The sequence below is a fragment of the Tachysurus fulvidraco genome, chromosome 1 (genome assembly GCF_022655615.1).
Source record: "Tachysurus fulvidraco isolate hzauxx_2018 chromosome 1, HZAU_PFXX_2.0, whole genome shotgun sequence".
NCBI classification, from domain to species: Eukaryota; Metazoa; Chordata; class Actinopteri; order Siluriformes; family Bagridae; genus Tachysurus; species Tachysurus fulvidraco.
In genome coordinates this window covers 46,628,663-46,654,019 of record NC_062518.1, presented here as the reverse complement: position 1 = coordinate 46,654,019, position 25,357 = coordinate 46,628,663, and the positions used below count along the sequence as shown (strand labels likewise).

At 44.1% G+C, this 25,357-nt stretch overlaps 2 protein-coding genes and 1 long non-coding RNA gene across 3 annotated transcripts in view; 2 read left to right on the top strand and 1 right to left on the bottom strand.

The window, feature by feature from the left end:
- LOC113642191 overlaps positions 1-25,357 on the top strand; it is a 60,964-nt gene that overhangs the window by 26,370 nt on the left and 9,237 nt on the right. The window lies entirely within an intron of this gene.
- The window catches only part of LOC113633967 (leukocyte immunoglobulin-like receptor subfamily A member 4), an 87,871-nt gene that overhangs the window by 60,164 nt on the left and 2,350 nt on the right, over positions 1-25,357 (bottom strand). The window contains exons 2-11 of the mRNA XM_047800033.1: positions 23,743-23,778; positions 23,063-23,359; positions 22,036-22,315; positions 19,897-19,902; positions 18,330-18,334; positions 15,866-16,123; positions 15,437-15,772; positions 14,859-15,134; positions 12,566-12,814; positions 12,335-12,442 (exon numbers count right to left, since the gene is read on the bottom strand). Of these exons, the coding sequence (XP_047655989.1) occupies positions 12,335-12,442; positions 12,566-12,814; positions 14,859-15,134; positions 15,437-15,772; positions 15,866-16,123; positions 18,330-18,334; positions 19,897-19,902; positions 22,036-22,315; positions 23,063-23,359; positions 23,743-23,778 (1,851 nt within the window). The remainder of the gene's footprint in view (positions 1-12,334; positions 12,443-12,565; positions 12,815-14,858; positions 15,135-15,436; positions 15,773-15,865; positions 16,124-18,329; positions 18,335-19,896; positions 19,903-22,035; positions 22,316-23,062; positions 23,360-23,742; positions 23,779-25,357) is intronic.
- LOC125138506 lies at positions 19,754-21,284 on the top strand. The gene is made up of 2 exons (XM_047799949.1): positions 19,754-20,338; positions 20,425-21,284. The coding sequence occupies exons 1-2, from the start codon at positions 20,123-20,125 to the stop codon at positions 20,905-20,907; spliced, it is 699 nt and encodes a 232-aa protein (XP_047655905.1). The 5' UTR covers positions 19,754-20,122; the 3' UTR covers positions 20,908-21,284.

Genomic DNA, 25,357 nt, shown 5'->3' with positions numbered 1-25,357 from the left:
CTCCACTGAAATCGAAAAGTTAAAAAAAGTTAAACATCGAAACTGAAATCACTGTCCATGAAAAGACAAGCCATGCACCTGTCTTCTTTATGCTTGGGCATGTCCCTAGGTTGGCAGATGATGTCATTATTAAGCAACTGATGAAAGACTCAAGTGCCTGATTATGATTCGGATGCTAAGTCCTCGTTATCCTGCATCAAGACTGCAATGAAAACTGCACAGAAACATTCTTCAGCTGAGCAGCAACAATCTTACTGAATGGGAATCACTTGGTTGGAGGAGACCGAGTGCTTGTAGAGAATAGAGGAGAATGTGGGGAACAAGTTGGCTGACAGGTGTGAAGATGGGGTATATACTATTTACTGTATGATGCAGGAGGAAGACAGAATTTAGCACCAACATCTTGAATACATGCAACATGCAAATATTTTCAGCTTTACACCTCCTCCCCTTCTTCACTGCTGATCTCACAACACTGAATTTACAGTAAAAAAGAAAGAAGCTAAACCACAACTGCTCACTTGTATGTGTTCTCAGTTCTCTAAAAAAAAAACTGTCTTTTCCCTGTGTGTGTCAGTGTACAAGGCTAATGAGAAGTGTTTATTTCTGTAGAATTCTTTGATAGATTTGACACAAATAAGTAAATGATACTAGACAATAGTTTGGTGATAGTGTGTATTAGAATAAACTAATGTGATGTTAGTTAAATTTACCCACATTATTAGTTATTGCTTTTACATGTCCATCTTCAACCCCCTCAACACCCATTTTTTTCCACACATCCACTTCTTCACACCTAAATTTGCACCAACAAACTGCTCTGTATGTATGTACAGGACTAAAGAGTTTACAGTTTGTTTCTGCACATTTATTGCTTTATTTTTTACACAATAATAATAATAATAATAATAATAATAATAATAATAATAATAATAATAATAATAATAATAATAATAATAATAATGTGATTAGTAACCAATGATTTGTATTTATTTTTATTAAATGTGCTGTGCATTACTTTGGTAATAAAGTGCATTAGAGTAAACATGTTCTTCTGCACAAACCATAATAACAAAAAATAAATGTAGGTTATAAGGAATTTAATTAAAATTGCTAGTTAGTGCTAAGATGTTTTTTTAAACATTTTTGCATACAGGAAACATCACCACAAGAGAACCATCAACTACAGATTCAGACAATACAGACTAACTACCATTATATGATTTAAACCCTGTGTTTTAAACTTGCTCTACTTGTACTCTTACCTGTTGAACTATCATAGTTACTGAGAGTATTTACACATCAAACTAAACCCTTCTCATAACAGATATGGAGACACTGATCCACCTGAACAGTCATGATGAAGTACACACAATGTCCTAATCACACAATAAGCTCATCTCTCAGGACATTCAGACTGCAGATGAACAACTTTATACCCCATCACTCACTCTAATGAAGACACAAAGAGAACATTTACTTACAGAGCATCACAGGCAGTGGACTGAGATCCATCTTGTCCCTCTAAGGACTGACTGACAGAGGAGTGGTGTGTTAAAACTTCCTGTTTGCTTATAGAGAGAGCGTACAAAATAAAGAGAGAGAGAGAGAGAGAGAGAGAGAGAGAGAGAGAGAGAGAGAGAGAGAGAGAGAGACACTATACACATCCTTAAAATGCTCCATAAAAACAAACAGTGACTGTAACCTGGAGCAGTGAATAAAAGCATGAAAAATGTTTTTCTCTGTGAACAAAAAGGACAGTCATGTGCAATATCAGGGTTTAAAACAGAAAAAAAAGAGTTCACAGAGGTCATACCATGTAAAATCCTACCCTGGAGGTCGGCAGCTCTTTTTGGTAACGGTGGTTTGTACAGTGCCCTCCACTCTGGTTTAATATCAGCATTAAAACCCAAAACACTTCTCCATGGGGTGTCCACCATCCCACTCAGCTTTTTCTTATTTAAAACCTTAACACAGGCTCTGTAGAGCAGCTTCCCCGTCACTGACCCAAATTCCATCTCCCATTCACCCCGGCACTCCAAGAGGAGACCCTCACACTCGGCGAGGTTAGGAGCAATGTTCAGGTGGGGAAAGGGTTCATCCTCTGCAGGACCAGCTTCTGTCTGTTGATAGTCCAGCAGCCGAACATGCTCCTCTGATGTTAGTGCAGATCTCCAGCGGTATAGGAGTTGATTGAAAACACACAAGGACCTCAGTCTCATACGCCATGCCAGGTCCATGTTCACGAGCTCCTGGAGCATCACAATGCCTGAGGAGATTAGAGTATGCCTTGGAGAGCCTCCTGAAGCTCAGCCAGGGTCAGCTACCTGTCCATCTCACTTGCCACACTCTCCTCCACTACATGTGCCCCTGAGCGCTCACTGCTATTCAGCTTTGAATAGAAGCTAATTGTCTGCTTGTGAATTTCAGAGGGCTCTGACAGGAGATACCCTGAATCTATTCACACAGCATGCATAAATTGTTTGTCCATTCCATTGATACAAACTGAAGAAGAACTTAGAAGGAGCATCCATCTCAGTAAAGCATGAGCGTGTTTTTTTTTTTTGTTGTTGTAAAGCGTGAGCAGACCAGTGCTCCCTACGCTGCAGTGTCTAACAGGTCATTAATTTTGGTTGGCTTCAATATGCCCTAGATTTCCTGTGGCCTTGAAATGCTGAAGTTCCACTATTTCTATCTCCAGAAAGGAGATAACGGAAGACAATGTGACCACTAGGGGATGACCCAGAAACAAGCTTCATTTCAGCTTTAACCTGTTATCGCACACGAACGATCGGACGAAATTGTATACAAAACAAAAAGTGATACAGCTCCCACATACTTTAACACACAGGGGTGAGCCTGGTCTCATTGGAAAGAAGTGATTCTCTAGTTTCAGATACAAGTGTCAGATTGATTCTAGGCCTTACTGACACAAAGTTACAGAGGCTAGAATGGAAAATTTTGATTTTCGCCTGAGGTTTTTAATTTATCTTATTTCTCTGGAACATGTTAGGTAACATTTAACACCTGAGGGTCATAGCCACATGTCTTGGCTTTCACCAAAAAAAAAATCAAGTCAAAAGACCCAAAAATGGCTTCAATAAAACTATTTTTCTACGGACATGTCCATCCGGTCATGTGTTTCTTGTTTACTTGTTTACTGTATAACTTTGAATTAAAAGACTGCATGCTCAGTTTAAATGGCCAAAAACCAGCACAGCCTCTCTCTCTACTATTCTGCTGTGTAAAGAGGCCTGTAACCTGACACCCTGAGCTGTGAGAGTGTGAAAAGTTCAAGGATTGCGCAATAAACCCATCGCGCACGATTTTCGCGCAGAAGCCAGCATTAGAGAGGCGGGTCGTGGCATACCGTTGGAATCGTCTCCTTATTGGCTAAAGAGCTGTATAGGTCCCGGCCAATTTCATTGCTATTGGAAGGAGTAATTGTCAGTCAAAGGCGGGTTCCCAAAAATGATGTCTGACCTCATTGGCTTCTCAGCCGTCTATCTCTGCAATACAAGCACCGATTGGCTTAAGTGAGGGCTTGTTTGATTCGTTACGCCCTGGGCTATAAATATGACGTAATTTAGAATTTTTGAATACCCCAATGAGAAGTTAGAGCCGAAACAAAGATGGTGGCGCACCACTGTTTCCAATTTTTCGGAATATTTGCGGCGCGACCAAAGCATTTTGGATTAAAAGGCTTACAGATTTCAGTTCCTTGGACCTGTGTGGATTTTTGTGGAATATTTGTTTTGGAATATATTACCCCAGTGAAGAAAGGGATGCGTCTAAAGGTAAGGAAAAACTGGTCTAGCGCCACCTAGGTCAGTTTTCTCCCAAAAATTTTTTCTAAGAGTATGACGGCTATGAATCATATTATGCTTTGTGCGTGGGCTTAAAAAAATATTGAGAGTATAAACTTTACTAGAAACATAAGTTTTTTCGTGTTTTTAGAGGATTTAATGCTTAAAAGTTACAATGAAATTATGCAGCTTCAGCCCCTAGCGGTAGTGTTCCACAGGTGGCATTAAATCCTCTAAAAACACGAAAAAACCTATTTACCTAGTAAAGTTTATACTCTCAATAATTTTTTAAGCCCACACACAAAGCATAATATGATTCACAGCCTTCATACTATTAGAAAAATTTTGGAGAAAACTGACCTAGGTGGCCCTAGACCAGTTTTTCCCTTACCTTTAGACGCTTCCCTTTCTTCACTGGGGTAATATATTCCAAAACAAATATTCCACATAAATTCCCACAGGTCCAAGGAACTGGAATCTGTAAGCCTTTTAATCCAAAACGCTTTGGTCGCCTCGCAAATATTCTGTTTGTGTTCCGAAAACTGGAAACAGTAGTGCGCCACCATCTTGTTTTTCGGCTCTAACTTCTCATTGGGGTATTCAAAAATTCTAAATTTACATCATATTTATAGCCCAGGGCCTAACGAATCAAACAAGCCCTCACTTGTGCCAATCGAGTGCTTGTATTGCAGAGATAGACTGCTAGAAGCCAATGACTTGGCCCGGTCACTTGGAGACATTGTGATTACTCTGTATCTCAGGATGGGCACGAACAAGATGTCCAATCTGACCACATTTAAAAAATTTAATGTGCCAGTGGAAACGAAAATGTTGTAGTCAAACTTTTCGATCCTTAATTTAAAGACAGCGTTTAGTTCATTCTGACCTTCATTTAAAACCATAAACGCCAATCTCCTGAAAGACACCAAGTGCTTAACAAGTGGGGACTTACAGCCGATGGAGATTTTCTTCATGGGGCACGTACCGAGAAAGCTCTTTAAAAACCGCCTCATCACTAATAAAAGGAGGGGAATTTTACAGCATGACATTTTTGGCAGGGGAACTGAGGGGATAAACCAGTATACAATCATTATTAATGACAATTCCTTTCTGGACCAGTTTAGTTACTTTATCAACATGGTTTAAAAACTACACCAGGTTACGTATGTAACCCGGTTCCCTGAGAAGGGAACGAGACGCTGCGTCAGTGCTGATGCTATGGGAATGCTTCTGTGAGGAAGTTGTGTCTGAAGCTCTGTGTGCATACAAGCCATTTTAATGGCTCGGGAAGGACACGTGACGGAGTGTTTACGCGCCAGCAAGTCCATATAACGGCATCTACATCACACTACTCCAGCTTCTATTTGTCTGAAGGAAGTGCGAATGGACGCCCGGGGCGTGGCCAGCAACGCAGACTGGGAGCAGCACATCATAGGCCCCGCAGTACCTGGGACCCTGGAGTGGGGTCCAAGTCCAGGTCATAGAATCTGATAAAGGTGTGCGCAGAGGACCATCCTGCCGCAGCACAAATATCTTCAATAGGGACACCCCTGGCCAAGGCACTGGACGAGGTGATACCCCTAGTGGAGTGGGCCCTGATGCCGAGAGGGGAGGCATGACCGTGCACCTCATAGGCCTGAGTAATGGCCTCCACCACCCAGTGCACCACCCACCCTATTCCGGCCCCCAAAACAGACAAAAAGGGCAGAGGAGTTACGCCACATGCTATAGCGGTGGACGCAAGTCCTCAGGGCCCTTACTGGGCAAAGCAAGTGCAGCCTTTCCTGTTCCCCTGACTCATGGAGCGGGGGACAGTAGGCCTGTAGGATGATCGGACAACCCGCCATCCTGGGCACCTTAGGGACATATCCCGGCCTGGGGTGCAGGATAGCCTTGGACATTCTAGGCAGGCGGGGGCGGTCGACAAAGCCTGCAAATCCCCGACTCTCCTGAAAGAGGCCAAGGCAAGAAGCAGAGCCGACTTCAGGGTCAGAAACTTCTCAGAGGCTGACTCCATGGGCTCAAAGGGGGCTTCCAGCAGCCCCTCCAGGACCACACAGAGGTCCAAGGAGAAAAGGTGTGGTCTGCAGGAATGTCTCAGCCGCCTGACACCATGCAGGAAGCGAGAGACCAGAGGGTGCCTACCCAAGGAGGCCTGAGGACAGGTTCGTGGTTGGCACTAATGGCGGCCACGTACACCTCTAAAGTAGATGAGGACAAGCCCCGAGAAAAGAGAGACTGCAGGAACTCCAGCACTGTACTGACCAGGCAGTGAACTGGATTCTGACAGTGTTCATCACAACAGAGGCGAAAAAGCCTCCACTTCAGAGCAAATAGCTTCCTAGTGGAGGGAGCCCTAGCATTCAGTAGTGTTTTGGTCACCTCAGATGAGAGGCCTGCTTCTAGGAACTGGTCCCCCTCAGGGGCCAGACCCGAAGCTTCCATATCTTGGGGAAAGGGTGTAGGATTGCCCCCTGCACCCGAGAGAAGAGATCTTCCCTGAGGGAACCTCCATGGAGTGCCGTTCAGGAGGGAGGACCGTGAACCAACTGAAGAAGGCCAACGAAGGGCAACTAGGAGTAGGTTGACCCGGTCGTGGCGCACTCTGGCTAGGGCTTGCGGGAGCAGTGCTACCAAGGTAAGGCTCACCGCTGGAGCCTCAGCCACGTCCACACCAATGTCACTCCACATTTTATGGCATATACGCCACTCCCCAGGCCTCAGCACCTGCCTCGACAGGAAGTCTGCCTCCTTATTTACAAGCCCTGGGATGAAAATCGCTCTCAGCGAAAGGAACCTGGTCTCTGCCCAGTGCAGAATCTGCTGTGCCAACCTAAAACCGCAGTGCTGTCTGTCTGTACTAAGACATGGCAGCACCTGAGGCATGGAAGAAAGTGTTAGAAACACAGCCCTCATCTCTAGGCAGTTTATGTGCCATGAGAGATAGGGGCCCTCCCATAAACCACAGGCAGGACAGCCATCCTAGGCCACTCCCCAGCCCAAAAGCGAGGCGTCCGTCGAAAGTGTCCCGCGATGGTGACACGCCCCAAGAGGGGGACCTAAGGCCAGAAACAGGGGTCTTTTCCACAAAAGAAGGGTACGAAGCCCACAGCGTGTAACCCTTATAACCCTGAGGGGATGTCTGTGAGGATGAAATACCGCATCCCTGAGCCAGAGCTGGCTGCTGCCGACACGAGGCCGGGCACCCTCTGTGCCTCGGCGATGGAGAGGCATCGGCCTAGCCGAATAGCTTTCACCGCAGCTCTCCGTGCCCTCCTCTGTCTGTCAGTGGATCACCAGCTTTCTGACACACATGGAGCAGCTAATGTGACTGGGAAAACTCAAATCCAGCACCTGCACCATCAGCACTGGCACCCCTCAGAGTTGTGTCCTCGCCACTGCTCTTCTCCCTGTACACAAATGACTGCACCTCTAATGACCCCTCTGTCAAGCTCCTGAAGTTTGCAGATGATAGCACACTAATCGGCCTCATCCAGGATGGTGACAAGTCTGCCTACAGACTGAAGGTTGAACGGATGGCTGTCTGGTGCAGTCTTAACAACCTGGAACTGAACGTGCTCAAGACAGTGGAGATGACCGTGGACTTCAAGAGAAACCACCCTGCTCTCCCCCTACTTACCTTCATGGACAACATTGTCACAGCAGTGGAGTCATTCAGATTCCTGGGAATCACAATCTCCCAGGACCTGAAGTGGGACATTCACATAGACTCCATTGTGAAAAACGCCCAGCAGAGGTTGTACTTCCTCCGTCAGCTGAGGAAGTTCAACCTGCCACAGGATCTGCTGAATCAGTTCTTCACTGCCGTCATTGAATCCATCCTCTGCACCTCAATTTCTGTTTGGTTCAGCTCAGCTACAAAATGTGACCTCAGAAGACTACAGAGGGTAGTCCGGACTGCTGAGCGAATCATTGGCACATCTCTCCCCACCCTCCAAGACCCCAACCAGTCTGGCTTTAAAGCAGCTCACTTTACAGAGACAGCCCTTTTGGATGTCTCTGAGAAGCAACATACTGCTAGATCAGCCAAACTGTCATCCATCCTTATCCTCCTTGACCTTTCAGCAGCGTTTGATACGGTCAACCACAAGACTCTCTTATCCACCCTCAAGAGTCTTGGGATTTGCGGATCAGCTTGGGAATGGTCTGCTTCCTACCTGGAAGGACGCTCATATCAGGTATCATGGAGGGGAGTGACATCTGCTCCACACAGACTCTCCACTGGCGTCCCACTGGGCTCAGTACTTGGTCCTCTTCTTTTCTCCCTGTATACTCACTCTCTTGGTGAAGTTATTTCATCACATGGTTTGTCTTACCACTGCTATGCTGATGATACACAACTTATCTTCTCTTTCCCACCCTCAGATGCCACAGCTTCTGACCGGATCTCAGCATGTCTGGCAGAAATTTCATCATGGATGACTGCTCATCAGTTAAAGCTCAATCCTAGCAAAAAGTGCTTCATCCCAAGGTCATGATCTTGCTATATCCTTGCACAATGATCTGATCTCCCCTTCAGCCACAGCTCGCAACCTTGGGGTAACCAGGGACAAACAACTGTCCTTCTAATCTCATGTTGCTAATGTGACTCGCTCATGTCGGTTTCTTCTCTACAACAATTAGAAGGATTTGGCCATTTTTGTCCACACAGACTGCTCAGGTACTTGTTCAGTCTCCTGTCATTTCTAGACTGGATTACTGCAATGCACTGCTACCTATGAATGCAATCCGTCCTCTGCAAATGATCCAAAATGCAGCTGCCCAGCTTGTTTTCAACCTGCCAAAGTTCCCGCATACCACTCCGCTGCTGCGATCACTCCACTGGCTTCCGGTAGCTGCACGCATCAGATTCAAAACATTGATGCTGGCCTACAAAGCCAAAAATAGACCAGCTCCCTCTTACCTCAAAGCCCTCATCATTCCTCGCACTGCACCCCACAACCTCTGATCTACCAGCACTGCTCGACTGGTTCCACAATCTCTCAGGGTAAGAGGCAAGTATACTACAAGACTCTGCTCTGTTCTGGCACCAAGGTGGTGGAATGAACTCCCCCTAGAGGTCTGGACAGCTGAGTCACTGGCTATTTTCAAGCGGCGACTGAAGACCTACTTATTATCCTACACTTCAACTAGCACTTCTTTCCTTATCTTTTGCATTTAAAAAAAAAAAAAAAAAAAAATAATTAACACTTTTTCATTGTAACTTTGAACAAATGTTTTAAACTCATGGTATCTATAGTATGTATAGTATGTAACCTAGTGAACCAGCATTAATGTATTCAATGTTAGAGATTTAAGCACTTATGTATGTCGCTCTGGATAAGGGCGTCTGCCAAATGATGTAAATGTATATGTAAATGTAAATGTAAGATCTGTACTTCTCCAGAGTGAGCAAAAAGGCAAAGACAATCACTCGGGACCCCTCACATCCAGCATACTCACTCTTTGAACTGTTGCCATCTGGTCAACAACAGAGCCCTGAGCACCAGAACAACCAGACATAGGAATAGTTTCTTCCCTCAGGCAATCCATCTGATGAACACTTAACAAACACAGAACACACACTATTCTTACACACTATTTTCTTAAAACACATGTATATTTCAAGTGAACTTTTCACACTTGTACATTTGTACAGACAAATTGCCTATATTGTATTTGTCATTCTGTTACACTATGGAGCTTCTGTCACTATACCAAATTCCTCACATGTAAAAAACATGCCTGTCAAGAAAGCTCTTTCTGATTCTGATTTCTGATTTAGCAAACACAAACCAAGGTGTCACAAATTAGATACTGTATATATTGTCAAAAATCAACCTGCCAAGCTACACAGTACGTCTGGTCCTGGTGAATGATCTGCTCCACCACCTTCATCAGTCTCGATGCTAATGCTTTTGACAGCAGATTGCAGTCAGTGCACAGTAGTGACAACGGGCGCAGGGTCACTACTGTGCACTACTGGCGCTTTTTTAGGCAGCAGGGTCAGGATGGCTCTACTGCAGCTTGACAGGAGATGACGACCTCTCACACTGTCCTGTAGGACCTCCAGCACATCCTGCTCTATTACTGGGCAGAACGCCTTGTAGAATTCTACAGGGAGACCATCTGTACCTGGCACCCGCCATGCCTTGGAGAGCCTCCTGAAGCTCATCCAGTGTCATCTCCCTGTCAATTTCACATGCCATTGACTCTGAGAGCTTTACAGGTCCTTGAGGAAACTCTCTTCCACTACCTGCACCCCTGAGCGCTCACTGCTATACAGCTTTGAATAGAAGCTAATTGTCTGCTTGCGATTTTCAGTGGGCTCTGACATGAGATCCCCTGATTCTGTTTGCACAGCATGCATAAATCCTTTCTGTCCATTCCTTTGGTCTAAACTGAAGAAGAACTTAGAAGGAGCATCCATCTCAGTAACGCTTTTAAAGCATGAGCGGACCAGCTCCCCTTGTGCTGCACTGTCTAACAGTTCATTTTTTCTTTTTGTTTTCAAGGACTTTAATTTTCCCTTGATTTCCTGTGTCCTCCAAATGCTGAAGTTCCACTATTTCTACTCCAGAGCTTTTAGAGATCTGGCAATGTCTCTTGTGACATTGAGAGTGTAGTGTTGACAGAATCCCACCTTGTGTGCTTTTGTCACATCCCACCACTGCTGTAGGGAGTTTAAAACAATTCCATAAAAAAAATCCATAAAAACAATTCCATAAAATTCCAAAAATCAATTCCATAAAATACTCTCTAAAATCAGCATCTTCTAAAGTAGCAGTGTTAAAATGCCAGTAAGCACTTTTAGGTTTTACATTCTTTTTAGCAATGGTGCACTGAACCATGCAGTGATCCAAGATGCCTACTGGAAAAATAAAAATCTTTGTAAAAAAAAAAGCTGATTCTTAAAACCATAAAATCGATCTAATCTCGCAAGGGAGAGCGTGTCACTAGTGGAGCTCTGGTCTGCAGTCTGAGCTTGGGGCTCACTCTCCCTAGGCCCTGGTGCAGCAGCAGATGCAAGGCTTTTAGCAGCAGGCCGAGCTGTAGCTGCAGGGGGAACAGCTCCAGCAGGCTTAGCTGCGTTCTGCCCCGGTCGCTTGGAGACACTGGGGTCACTCTTTCTCTCACGACGTGTGTGGACACGATGCCGTATCTGACCACATTTAAAACATTTTATGTCTGTGTCAGTTGAAACAAAAATGTTGTAGTCAAAGTTCTCAATCCTGAACTTAAAGAACGCATTTAGTTCATTCTGACTCTCATTTAAACCCATAAACGGCAATCTCCTGAAAGACACCAAGTGCTTAACTAGTGGGGACTTATAGCCGAGTGGGATTTTCTTCATGGGGGAGATGGGTCGCCCGTTAGTGATGGCCAGTTTCGTGAACGAATTGTTCTTTTGAACCGGTTCTTTTTAGTGAACTGGACAAACCAGATCGAACTGATTCGTTCTAAACAGTTCGCGCCTTGACTCAGGCGTGTTACTGTATATAGCTGTCCGAAAAATCTCAGTGGCTCATGTCCTTATAAAAACTGTCACAGAATAAGAAAATCCTCATACCTGTAACATTAGCAGAAGTGACTGAACAATAAATAAATGTTTTTTAATCCAATTACATATAAAAATTGGGTACATAAATTACAAGTAAAATGGAATAAGCCAATTTGTTACACTGTTATTTTTTTAAAATCCGTTATAAAATATAAATTCCCAATTGTTAATCAAATTATTTCAGATCATATCAGGATGATGTACTCTGTGGTACAGAGTGATTGAAAAGTGACTGTAAAGTGAAACTAAAATGCCTTTGACTCCCTCTAGTGGTAACTGCTCTATAGTTTTAATGAGTTAAGTAAATAAGTAGCAAAAAAAGCAGGTTTGAGTGACAATGAAAAGACAACAATATGGCAGCAGGGAATTGATGATGATTTTATTATTTTATTATTATTTATCTTCTATATAGAACTAGAAGAAAAACAGCAGTATATGCAGTATGCAGCAGTGGTAGAACACTACACACACAGTAATTTTCACCCCATGAGCAGGTTTGCAGACATTAACTAAACAAAGCCATTCATAACAGTGAGGGTGTCTATAATATGATGAGAAAATAACAGCAGGACATTTAAATGACAAATCAGTATTGTTTTAAAATCCACACAAAACCATAAAGAAAAAGAAATTCTGGAATAATATATATTCCAGTAAATGAGATTAAAGGTATAGGTTCCAGTAAAATTCTTTTTATAGATTAACTTTGCTCAAGCCTCTATGACTGCATTCTCAATTCTGTCTTCATCTGTGAAATAAAAAATCAAAATCAATTTTATTTTTCGCAGATGTTTGAAAACCAAGATGTTTGGAAACCAAGCTACATTTGATTTCATCCTAAAAACAATTTTTTAATTCAAATTTTAGAGAAAGTGGTTATTTTATCTTATTTAATCTTTAAATTAAGAAGTGAGTCTCAAGATTTTTCTTACACTTATCATGATGCTCGTTATGACGGAGTTCTTACCTCGAGCTCTGTAACATATGAGCAGCAGAATGATGGTCACCAGCAGATATGGAGAGGCCGTCACCACACTACAGATCAGCATGAGCACTGAGAATGGAGCTTCTACACCTGATGGAATAAAAGAATAATTATAATAATGTTTTATTCATACTGTACTGTTTAGATGTTTTATCTTAAACTGCAAATGAGTTCAACTCATTAAATCACAGTTGTATTTAAATAATTTCTCACATCTGACTGAGACCCAGCTTTTCAGTGACTCTCCTCTCTCTGGGTGTTCACAGTGGTAGAAACCTTCATCTGACTTTGAGACAGTTTGGATGATCATCTCTCCTGTAGTCTGGTTCTGGAGAACAGATCCATCTTTATAGAAATCAGCTTGGAGGTTTAAAGGATTTGGGTTGTGATATAAACAGCGTAGAGTCAGAGGATGTCCCTCAGTCACAGGATGGACAGGACTCTCCAGGATCACATCACCATCTAGAACACAGAAAATCACAAAGAAGGAAATCCACACACTATGATGTGTCTGTAAAACCAGGATTGTAATGTAACGGAGAACAAATACTTCGAAATTTCACGTATCTGTACTTTACTTTGCTATTTAAATTTATGTCAACTTTCACTTTTACTCCACTACATTTCCTAGATAAAATGTATACTTTTATTCTGTTATAGTTCCACTAAGCATCTTACTCGTTACTGCAAAATAAAATCAGAAGAAATGTGTGTGACTACAATAATGGAGGTTTGGAGAATCACTGCTCCAAAATTGCATTTTATTATTGCACGCTATACGGAGAAGCACAGGCTCGCCCAGGAGCATGTGCAGTCAGAGCCGCAGAACACGTTAATCGGTCGGAAACCAAAAGTAGTGAAATTTCACTATTCTTATTATGAGAGTTTATAGCACAAACAAAATATTAATGCAAACAATCCATTCAATACTAAATAAAAATAACATTTATTGATTTTGTCTTTGTGAATATTTGTTTATTAGTGACTGCATTCATTGGACACACTGTTTGTAGAGAATGCACACATACATGAACTGATTTGATTCAAGACTGGCATCATTATATCATGCATAAAATTTAATATCATATAAAACTCTTCTTGTTTTGATTTGAATTTATACTCATTTACTTATACTCATACTAGTAAAACTGGTGTCTACTACTAACATACATGTTTTAATTTCCCCTTTCCTTAGAGAACACCGTTCCATATGTGGAACACGACCGCTAGGGGCTGAAGCTGCATCAACTTCATTGTAACTTTTAAGCATTAAATCCTCTAAAAACACGAAAAAAACTTATGTCTCTAGTAAAGTTTATGCTCTCAATATTTTTTTAAGCCCACACACAAAGCATAATATGATTCATAGCCGTCATACTATTAGAAAATTTTTATGGAGAAAACTGACATAGGTGGCACTAGACCAGTTTTTCCCTTACCTTTAGACGCTTCCCTTTCTTCAGTGGGGTAATATTTTCCAAAACAATTATTCCACAAAAATCCCCAAAGGTCCAAGGAACTGGAATCTGTAAGCCTTTTAATCCAAAACGCTTTGGTCGCCAATTTTCAGAAAAACTGAAAACAGTAGTGCGCCACCATATTTGTTTTGGCTCTAACTTCTCATTGGGGGTTTCAAAAATTCTAAATTTCCGTCATATTTATAGCCCAGGGCCTAACGAATCAACCAAGCCCTCACTTGAGCCAATCGGTGCTTGTATTCAGAGATAGACGGCTGAGAAGCCAATGATGTCATGACATCATTTTTGGGAACCCGCCTTTGACTGACAATTATTCCTTCCAATAGCAATAAAATGGGCCAGGACCTCTACAGCTCTTTAGCCAATAAGGACACGATTCCAACGATATGCAGCAACCCCCCTCTCCGCTGCCTGGATCTGCCCGAAAATCTTGCGCAATGGGTTTATTGCGCAATCCTCGACCTTTTCACAATCTCACAGCTCAGGGTGTCAGGTTACAGGCCTTTTTTTCACAGCAGACTTGTAGACAGAGAGGCTGTGTGTGTTTTAGGCCTTTTAAACTGAGCATGCAGTCTTTTAATTCAAAGTTATACAGTAAACAAGTAAACAAGAAACACATGACCGGACGGACATGTCTGTAGAAAAATATTTTTATTGAAGCCATTTTTGAGTCTTTTGACTTGATTTTTTTTGGTGAAAGCCAAGACATGTGACTATGACCATCAGTTGTTAAATGTTACCTAACATGTTCCAGAGAAATAAGATTGATCAGTTTATCAGAAAAAATCTCAGGCGGAAATCAAAACCTTCCATTCTAGCCTCTGTAACTTTGTGCCAGTAAGGCCTAGAATCAATCTGACACTTGTATCTGAAACTAGAGAATCTCTTCTTTCCAATGAGACCAATGAGAGACCAATTCTCTCCAATGAGGCTCACCCCTGTGTGTTAAAGTATGTGGGAGCTGTATCACTTTTTGTTTGTATATAAAATTTCGGGTGTTCGTTTAAACACACTACATGAAGACTCACCATGCACTGCGATGCTGACAGGATTACTGTTTTCTCCAGATTCAGACTCACACCAGTAAACTCCAGTGTAGGATGTGGAGAGGAAGCTGATGTTACATGTAGATCCTATAACTGATCCCCAGTGTGAACAATCTAAAACACTCTCACTGCGTGTGTATCGTCTCACTGTCCAGCCAGTAGACTTACTCTGGTCCTCACAGCTCAGTGAGAGAGAGTCTTTAGGAAAGTGTTGAGTTCTGCTGGGTTTGATGATCAGAGAGACTGGAGGAGATTCACCTTAAACAATAAGGTGAAATGAGCCATGTAAATAAATATTAAAGTGGAAATGTGCAAAATATTTGCACATTTCCAAATTTGCAAATTTAAAGTTACCAAGAAAAATGACCAAACAACAAAGAGAGGAGACATCATGAAATACAGGAGAACAGAAGATGATTTAAATTATAATAATTCTCTACCTGCACTTAGGACTCTTTACCTGCTTCATACACACATTATGTAATAAATGCTGCATTAATCTGATGTTACATTCACACTTTTAAAGTCTACACTTCAACACAACAGATAATTTTCCTCACCAGTGATCCATAGTGGCTGTAGATTGCTGTACTGTGTGTGAAGGGCTGATTCTCCGCTCTCTCCTCTGCACATATAAACTCCTGTGTGTTTAAGAGCAGCAGGACTGAGAGTGTATTTGCCTCCAGATACTCTGCTGCTGTCTGTGAGGAGCTCCACATACACAATATAGCCACGATTATTATTTATTCCAGTTAATCCGTCTCTGTAGGAAACAACTGTGTACCAGCTGAATGTCCAGTCTGTAGAGGAGTCTGTAACCTCACAGCTTAGAGTCAATGAGTCTCCTTCAGTCAGCCAGCTGTGTGGAGATACACTCAGTACTGCCTGTGGTCTCTCTGTTACACAGGAAATACTAGATGATTTTGAATCTAGTTTTACTTAATCCAAAGTAAGAAATTTTCATGCACATTTTCACCTGACACACTCACCTGATACAGTCAGTGTAATAACATCACTGGAGTGTGAGGAGCGTGAGCCTCCTCTCTCTGTTCCTCTACAGGTGTATGTACCTGTGTGGGTCACTTCAACACCACTGATACTGTACACCTGTTCACTACTGACAGGACTGTGTGAAGTATCTTTATACCAGCTGTACTGCCAGCTAGAGACACTTTCATCCTGTATGTCACATCTCAGAGTGACATTGTCTCCACTGAACACCTGATTATTGGGATTTATTGATGCCACTTCTTTAAGTTTCTAATAATGTGTATTTAGATGAGTTAAACTGTACATCTAAATTCTGTAGTAATATTTTCCCCACAAAATCCTAGTCTTCATTATTAAACTGATTCACTTTGACTCACACAAATGAATTTGTACAAAGTTTGTTTATATAAATATAATAAAGATTACATTTTAGTTAATTAACGAATGACACAATGTCAGGGAGCTCTCTGACTCTGCTCCCGTGCGTGCCCCGCCCGCACGGAGCGGCTCGCTTGCTTACTGATTGCTCTCACCTGACTCTCATTTCATTTACATTTACATTTACATTTACAGCATTTGGCAGACGCCCTTATCCAGAGCGATGTACATAAGTGCTTAAATCTCTAACACTGAATACATTAATGCTGGTTCACTAGGTTACATACTTAAGATACCACGAGTTTAAAACATTTGTTCAAAGTTACAAAGGTCTTTTTTTTTTTTTTTTTTTTTAATGCAAAGGATAAGGATTTCACTCTCATCAGCCACCATATATAATCCCCTCTCTCACTCCCACTCACCGTCAGTTATTATCCATGGTTTCACTGAACATTTCTCGACACTCCCGTGTTCATGTTCAGCTTCGTGCTTCTCCCATGCGCTCCCGTGGTTAGTACACCGACTGCCTTTCATCCCCTACTCTCTGGACTTTGTGGGCCGCGCTTCCACCGCGCACCACCGGATTACACAGACTGCCTTGCTACTCTGGATCTTTGTGGGCCGCGCTTTTCCGCGCACCACCGGATTATTCTACTTCCGTGTTTTCACAATAAACTCTGTTTGCTTCCACTCCGGCTTCCTCCTCTGTGTCTCGCATAACAGAATAACTGACCGCTAACAAGTTTAAGGTAGAGACCTTTCCGCTCTTAAATGATTATGGAGAGCCGACCCAGCACCTCCTCCGACCCGGTCCGGGATCTTGTCACCGCGCTTCGAGCCGCCTTTCCCTCCACCGCGGTTCGTCCTGATCCCCCGGCTATCACCGGCAGCCCCATGGCGCTCCCGGGAACTTTTTCAGGAGATGCTTCTGCATGTCGCGGTTTTCTACTCCAGGTAAATCTCTACATGGAGATGCAACCGCAGCGCTTTCCGTCCGAGCGGTCCAAGGTAGCGTTCCTCATCTCACTCCTGTCCGGGAGAGCGCTAGCTTGGGCTCAATCATTGTGGGACTCGGCCAGCCCGATGATAAATTTGTATGCCCATTTCACTGCGCACTTTGTCGAGGTTTTCGGCGCCGCTTCCGGGGTCCTATCCACAGCCGACCAGCTGCTTAGCTTGCGTCAGGGAACTGATGACATCACTGCATACAGCTTGCGTTTCCGCACCTTGGCGGCATCTAGTGGCTGGAACGAGTCGGCGCTACTGGGGGTATATCGGCAGGGTTTGTCCCCAGAAATAAAATTAGCCATGGCGGTATTTGAGGACACTACTGGATTGGAGGACTTCATTAAGAAGTCCATTGGCCTTTCTCAGTGGCTGGCGGCGTGCCAACCCATGTCACCAACCCCAGGGGTTCCACCAGTCCCTACTACTGCCTCAGACACCGAACCCATGCAGCTGGGCTCTCAGAGACTGTCCAGGAGAGATAAGAACAGCCACCTGGCGTCTGGTAAATGCCTGTATTGTGGTAACCCAGGTCACTCCATTGCCAGATGTCCCACGCGCCCAGCCCGAGCAGCGGTGAGTACAGTAGATTTTCCGAGAGACATATCTACTCTGTCTATACTGTCAGTGACACTTCTAACTCCCGCTCTCTCTCTTTCCGTGGATGCTCTGGTGGACTCCGGCTCGGCAGGGAACTTCATCTTGCAGGCCTGCCTCACCAGCCTGCGGCTCCCCCGTGAGAGGGGTTCCCAGGACTTAGCCGTCCAGACCATCCAGGGACGCCCACTGGGTCGGGGCTGGGTCAAGTACTGTGCGCCGGTAGTGACTCTACAGGTGGGTCTGTTCCACTGGGAGGAGATCCGGTTCATGGTGCTCGAAGATTCTACCGTCAGCGTGATCCTGGGCAGGCCCTGGCTAAGCCAACACGCCCCTGCATGCTCCTGGGACCCTTGCGACGTCCTGCGTTGGAGTAACCACTGCATCTCCCAGCTTCCCGTAAGGGTCCCCCAGGCTATGGTAGGCGCCACCAGGGTAGAGGAAGCCACGACGTCGAAGCAGGCAGAGATCCCCCAGGAGTACCAGGCCTTCAAGGACGTGTTCTGTCCTCAGACGGCCACTCGTCTCCCTCCTCACCGGCCTGGTGACTGCGGCATCGACCTGCTTCCCGGGGCTAAGCTGCCCAAGGGCCGAATCTACCCCCTTTTCGCGCCAGAACATGAATTTTATTTTATGAACGAGGGGGATTTATGAACGAGGTGCTCCGACCCTACCTTCAGAGGTTCGTCATGGTGTACATCGATGACATCCTGATATACTCCAAGACACTGGAGGAACACCAGGCCCACGTATGTGAGGTCCTAGGGGCACTTCGTTCCCAACAACTCTAACTCAACCTCTCCAAGTGTGAGTTCCACCGTGAGGAGGTACAGTTTCTGGGCTACATCATCAGTGCACAGGGAATACAGACGGATGAGAGAAAGGTTAGAGCAGTGAGAAACTGGCCCGTCCCAGAGACGATTAAGGAGCTCCAATGCTTCCTGGGCTTCGCCAACTTTTATCGGCGGTTCATCCAGGGGTACAGCCAGATCACCGCCCCCCTCACTTCTCTCCTCAGGGGTAAAGCACGGACCCTGAAGTGGACCAAGGAGGCCCAGGGGGCATTCAAGGTGCTCCGCCAGCGCTTCTGCTCCGCTCCCGTGTTATGTCATCCAGACCAGCGGAAGCCTTTTGTGGTTGAGGTAGACGCCTCCTCGACCGGAGTGGGGGCCGCTCTCTCTCAGCGGTCAGGCACCCCACCACAGCTCCATCCATGTGCCTTCTTCTCACACAAGCTCTCGGCGGCGGAACAGAACTACGACATCGGAAACCGTGAGTTACTGGCAATAAAACTTGCCCTGGAGGAGTGGAGGCAATGGTTAGAGGGCGCGGAGCACCAGTTTACCGTGGTCACTGACCACAAGAATCTCCAGTACTTGCGGGAGGCCCGGAGACTCAATCCCAGGCAGGCTCCCTGGGCCCTTTTCTTCACTCGGTTCCAGTTCCACGTCACCTACCGTGCGGGGGCACTTAACGGGAAGGCCGACGCCCTGTCCCGGGTCTTCGGGCCTGAGGAACCCAACGATCCAGACCCCATACTTCCTCCTTCGATCGTCGTGGGGCCTATTGTCTGGGACGTGGACAGCGAGATTCGGGCTGTCTCCATCCAGGAGCCCGCCCCTGGGGGGTGCCCCGAGGGACGTGTCTTTGTCCCCACCACCTGCCGTCGGGGATTAATCCAGTCAGTCCACGAGGGACCAGGTACGGGACACCCGGGCGAGAAGAGGACGGTGCAGCTCTTCAGGCGCGTTACTGGTGGCCGAGGATGGCAGAGGAGGTGAACCGTTATGTCCAGGAGTGCGCCACCTGCGCCATGGCAAAGGTACCACGCCACCTGCCCATCGGCAAGTTGATGCCACTTCCCGTACCTCAGCGCCCCTGGTTACACCTAGGGATAGACTTCGTGACCGACCTGCCGCGGTCAGGAGGTAACACATGCATCTTGGTAGCGGTGGACCGTTTCTCCAAGGCCTGCCGCTTGGTGCCTCTGAAGGGCCTGCCCACAGCCCTTGAAACTGCAGAGGCCTTGTTCCATCATGTTTTCAGGAACTTTGGTCTCCCGGAGGAGATAGTTTCGGACCGTGGTCCCCAGTTCACGTCTCGGGTTTGGCGAGCTTTCTTCCAGCTCCTAGGGGTGTCGGTCAACCTGACATCGGGGTACCACCCGCAGTCCAACGGCCAGGCGGAACGTAAGATTCAGGAGCTGAACCGGTATTTAAGGACTTACTGCAGCCAGGATCAAGGGGATTGGGCTCGCTTCTTGCCATGAGCAGAGTATGCCCAGAACTCACTCCGCCAGGATGCCACAGGCCTCACCCCTTTCCAATGCGTGCTGGGGTTCCAGCCGCCCCTGTTCCCATGGTCGGACGAGCCTAACGACGTACCATCAGTGGATGCCTGGTACCGGGAGAGCCACCGGATCTGGGAGTCAGCACACACCCAGCTGCGCCGGGCGCTCCGCAACACCCGCCGGCACGCTGACGCTCGGCGTCTAGAGTCTCCTCGGTACCGCCCCGGGGATAGAGTGTGGCTCTCCACTAAGGACCTGAAGATGAAGCTGCCGAGTTGCAAGCTTAGCCCCAGGTTCATTGGGCCTTTCAGGATCTCCAGGCAGATCAGCGACGTTTCATACCGGCTGGAGCTGCCGTCCAGGTATCGCATACACCCCACTTTTCACGTGTCCCTGCTTAAACCTTGTGCCTCACCTGTCTCTCGCCCTCCAGGTGACCCCGTGGCGCCCGTCCAGCCGGAAGTCGTGGCTCAGCCTGGCGTCTACGCAGTGCGGGAAGTCCTGGACTCCAGAAGGCACCTGGTATACTGGGAGGGTTACGGCTCGGAGGATCGGTCATGGGTGGCCCGGCGGGACGTGCTGGACCCAAGTCTGCTGACGGAGTTCCATGCTGCCCACCCACGCCGCCCAGCGCCCAGGGCTAGGGGTCGTCCTCGTCGCAGGGTCAGGGCGTCCGGTTCCACCCCTGGAGGAGGGGGTGGTGTCAGGGAGCTCTCTGACTCTGCTCCCGTGCGTGCCTCGCCCGCACGGAGCGGCTCGCCTGCTTACTGAATGCTCTCACCTGACTCTCATTTCACTCTCATCAGCCACCATATATAATCCCCTCTCTCACTCCCACTCACCGTCAGTTATTATCCATGGTTTCACTGAACATTTCTCGACACTCCCGTGTTCATGTTCAGCTTCGTGCTTCTCCCATGTGCTCCCGTGGTTAGTACACCGACTGCCTTTCATCCCCTACTCTCTGGACTTTGTGGGCCGCGCTTCCACCGCGCACCACCAGATTACACAGACTGCCTTGCTACTCTGAAAGCTGTTGTAGAACAAACACACGGCGGTAACAACAATTACAAGACAAATACACGGTGAAAGAAAAGAACTTAAATACATAGACAAATCAAGGGAGAAAAAGGAAACAGGTGAGTATAATCCAGACCATAAACTCTTCTGTTCTGAAGACCTTTTACATGTTGGAGAACATCAAATTTTCTTCTATTATTTTTTATGGGTCCACTAACAAATTATATTAAACAGCAATTAATGAGAAATAATTTTAAACTGATTTATTTTAAGATTATTTTAAACATTCTGGAATAAAAAGGAATTCCAAAAATTAAGCAATATTTACTTTTTCACCCTTGTAATGACCGCCCCCTTCCCTCCCTTTAAGCCATCACTAGAGGGCAATATAACAATGTTGGGGAAAATGAGGTCAGAGGTCAACGATTTGCAGCACACATGATAGCAGATGCTCAAAATGCAGAGAGAATATTTCATGTTCATTTATAGGTATTAGTTATTTGTGACGTTAAACTCTGATTAAGGCAGATTGAACTCTGCACATGGTTCTATATATTACCGTGATATGTTCTAAACAGATTTATATTGTCATTATGTATTTTTTTATGATGTTTATGTTAATGTGCTGATATTAATTCATTTTTGTTATTTGTCTTTCTGTATAGTTTTACAGTGCAATGAGGTGTGAAGGATAAAGTTTAATACACCGCGAGCAAGAAAGGATGCATGGAACCTGTTAATGCAGACCGATGCAAAGAAAAGGTTTATTGCTTCAAAAATAAGTGTTCAAGCATCAGTGAAAAACTCTTATCTTTGGAACTAAGGGGCCGCTACAACCCTTCTAACAAACCTTTGGTGAAAGGGAGAAAAAGTCATGACCTACCTCTAACTGTAATCTTGACAGGATCACTGAACTCTGTGTTATAGTTGTAGTAGTTTCTCCCGTATGCTTGACACTTGTACTCTGTTTCTCCTGCATTATCGACTGTCACTTTAAGTGTGTTCACTTGTTTACTGTTCAGATTCCATAACCGCTGGTTATTTTCGTACCAGTGAAACTCCCATCCAGTCCCCTGCTGCAGCTCACAGCTCAGAGTGACGGTGTCTCCAGTGTAGACGGAGCTCTGAGGATTCACTCTCACAGTCGGTTTGGGTTTTACTGTTGGTGTGAAATGATGAAGGTGTCAGAGCTGCTTTACACTTTACAACATAAGCAGTAGATTCACTGTGTTTAACAGATGCATTGTGTCTAAAACTTACATTTATCTTTAACATTTAATACAGTTGTATGTATTCTTATACGGCTAATATTCAGTATATTTTCTATGTAACAAAATTCATGATCTGATTGAATTGTAGAAAATCTGAATTTACTGATTTTAGATTTATTATTTTATTTATTATTATTTTATGGATCCTGCACAAATCCTTACCACCATCTCAACATATCTGTATTTTATTAAAAATGAGCAAAAACATGACAAAGGACGAAAGATCTACAGACATTTTGTAGCTGAACATAATCATCTAGCTTAGAAACATTAATGATCATTTTCAGTTCAGTCCAAACATAAGATCAGGATCAGTCTGGCTTTTTAGTGAAGATGTAATGTGTTTTGTATGCATGTCTATTCAAGATCTTAAAACTATATGAAATTATATAATATGTACAATCTGACTTTTGTCTTTTATCTTAAAAACAAACAAAAATCTATTTACTGAATATTTGTGATGCAGTCTCTAATTGCTAAAACTGGATTCTGGAAAACTGACAAACATGATAAATAATCGGATTAAATAATCTGCTAGTACTGTCTTTTGACATCACATCAAGTCAACCTTTATATATAGAGCACATATATAAACAATAGAAGTGTTTTACAGAAATAAAAACACACAGACTCACCTGATACAGTCAGTGTAACATCATCACTTATCTCTGAGCTCTGAGAGTCTCTCCCATGTCCTCTGCAGCTGTAGGTTCCACTGTCAGAGTCTTTAACAGACCAGATTATTAACTCCTGCATTGTGTTGTTTATGTAATTTCTCTTATTTAAGTCTTTATACAGTTTGTTATTATTTTTCTTCCAGCTGTAAGTCCACTGAGTGTTTCCTCCTCCCTGTATGTCACATCTGAGAATAACAATCTCTCCAATGAACACATGTGTATCAGGCTTTATGGACACCACAGCTTTAGGACTCCCTATAAAACATTCTGTTGTTAATAAACCTTACATAAAGTTATTCCCAAGTCTACACTACTAATATCATTTTTAGAGTGAGTATGAGTTCATGTTTTTGTTACTTGTTGATACTGATATGTGTAACCTGCTTAATATTAAGAAATCAGGAGCATCATGGAGCATTTTATTTAGTACATTATGTCTAATGTTCTCTTGTGATGCTCTCATTAAACTTGTGCTGTTTTATATTCAATGTTTTAAGACATTTAAGCAGAATAAATCTATTTGAGTGTAAAATTATTTATTGAAATCTGATGATGACATCCTTTGGTTAGATCTATACAAACTACATTAACAAACAAAAAAAAATATGGAGACAATATACAGATAAACTATTAGTCACCTTGAGCCTGGACCACTGGTATGAGTGAAAACAGCACTAAAAAGAGAAGAGACACATAAAATGATGTAAATATGGAAAATATCCAGTCTATTAATGAACACAAAAAAGAGATAATGAGAGAGAGAGAGCGAGAGAGAGAGAGAGAGAGAGAGAGAGAGAGAGAGAGAGAGAGAGAGAGAGAGAGATGATATGTCTCACTGGTAATTCAGAGTGATTTTCATGCATGAAATTGTGGAAAGAGAGGACAGAGAAGTGTGGCCAGACTGCTGGAGGTTTGATTTTGATGAAGTTATAGCAGCTATGGTTCATTTTTATAAAAGAGCCAGGGGCTCTTTTAAACCTTTCTTCTTCATGTCACCTCAGGGAGTTTTTCTTTACCACAGTAACCTCAGGCTTGCTCATTAGCAGTGTTGTATAAAGTAGTATAAACTAGAAAGCAATACTTGAGTAGAAGTACAAGTATCGTACTAGAAAATGACTTTGGTAGAAGTGAAAGTCACCTTTACTTAAGTAAAAGTCTTAAAGTATCTGATATTTACTGTACTTAAGTAGCAAAAGTCATTTTCTGATATTTAATGTACTTACGTATTTGAAGTAAAAGTAAAAAGTAAAATTTCAGTGCATAAGAGGCACATCATCCGGTAGGAAGAATCTTTCATTCCAATGTACAGAAACATTTCTTGCAAATACGGCCATGTGTGTATAACGTTATCTTCTTCACCCTGTTCACCAATATCGTCGGGGTGGTCGTCTACGACAGGGACTGCCAACCCGCAGCTCCCGAGCCGCATGCGGCTCTTTGACTGGGTTCATGTGGCTCTTACATTCATATTGAAGTTTGTATTTGTGTCTTTTTATTGTGTGTGCTTGCTTCGCTTCAGTTAAATACGGTATTTTCCTTAAACGCGCATGTGGATGGGATGAAAATACCTCAAAGTTTCCCAGTAGGAGCAAGATCATTTGAGTAAACAATTTGTGTCAAGTTTGCTCTCAAAATGTCATGGAAAAAAAGGGTGATGATCATGTGTGCCCATGTATATGATGTGGCTCTTTGTGGTAACACAGTAAAAAGATGTGGCTCTTGGTCTCTGACCGGTTAGCCACCCCTGTTCTACGATAACATGAGGTCCTCCAGCAGGTGCTTCCATGGCAGTTTCAGTTGTGCTTCCGCCTCCTTTTGGCAACATTACGCTGAAATAGAGCGCGCAGAGCTGCGTGATGCAATCTCGGAGCAGTGATTCACCTCCCTTATTGCAGTCACACACATTTCTGCTGATTTTATTTTATAGTAACGAGTAACAAAGATGCTTAGTGGAAATATAGCAGAGTAAAAGTATACATTTTATCTAGGAAATGTAGTGGAGTAAAAGTGAAAGTTGACATAAATTTAAATAGCAAAGTAAAGAACAGATACGTGAAATTTCTACTTAAGTACAGTAACAAAGTATTTTTACTCCATTACATTACAACACTGCTCATTAGGGATAAAACAAATAAAACTGAATTCAATTCAATTAGACAGACCACAACATCAGATCACTCCAATCAGACAAGAAAAGGAATCCAAGCCCAGAGTGGACACAGGATCAACCAAACTGACCATTTAAAAACTGGA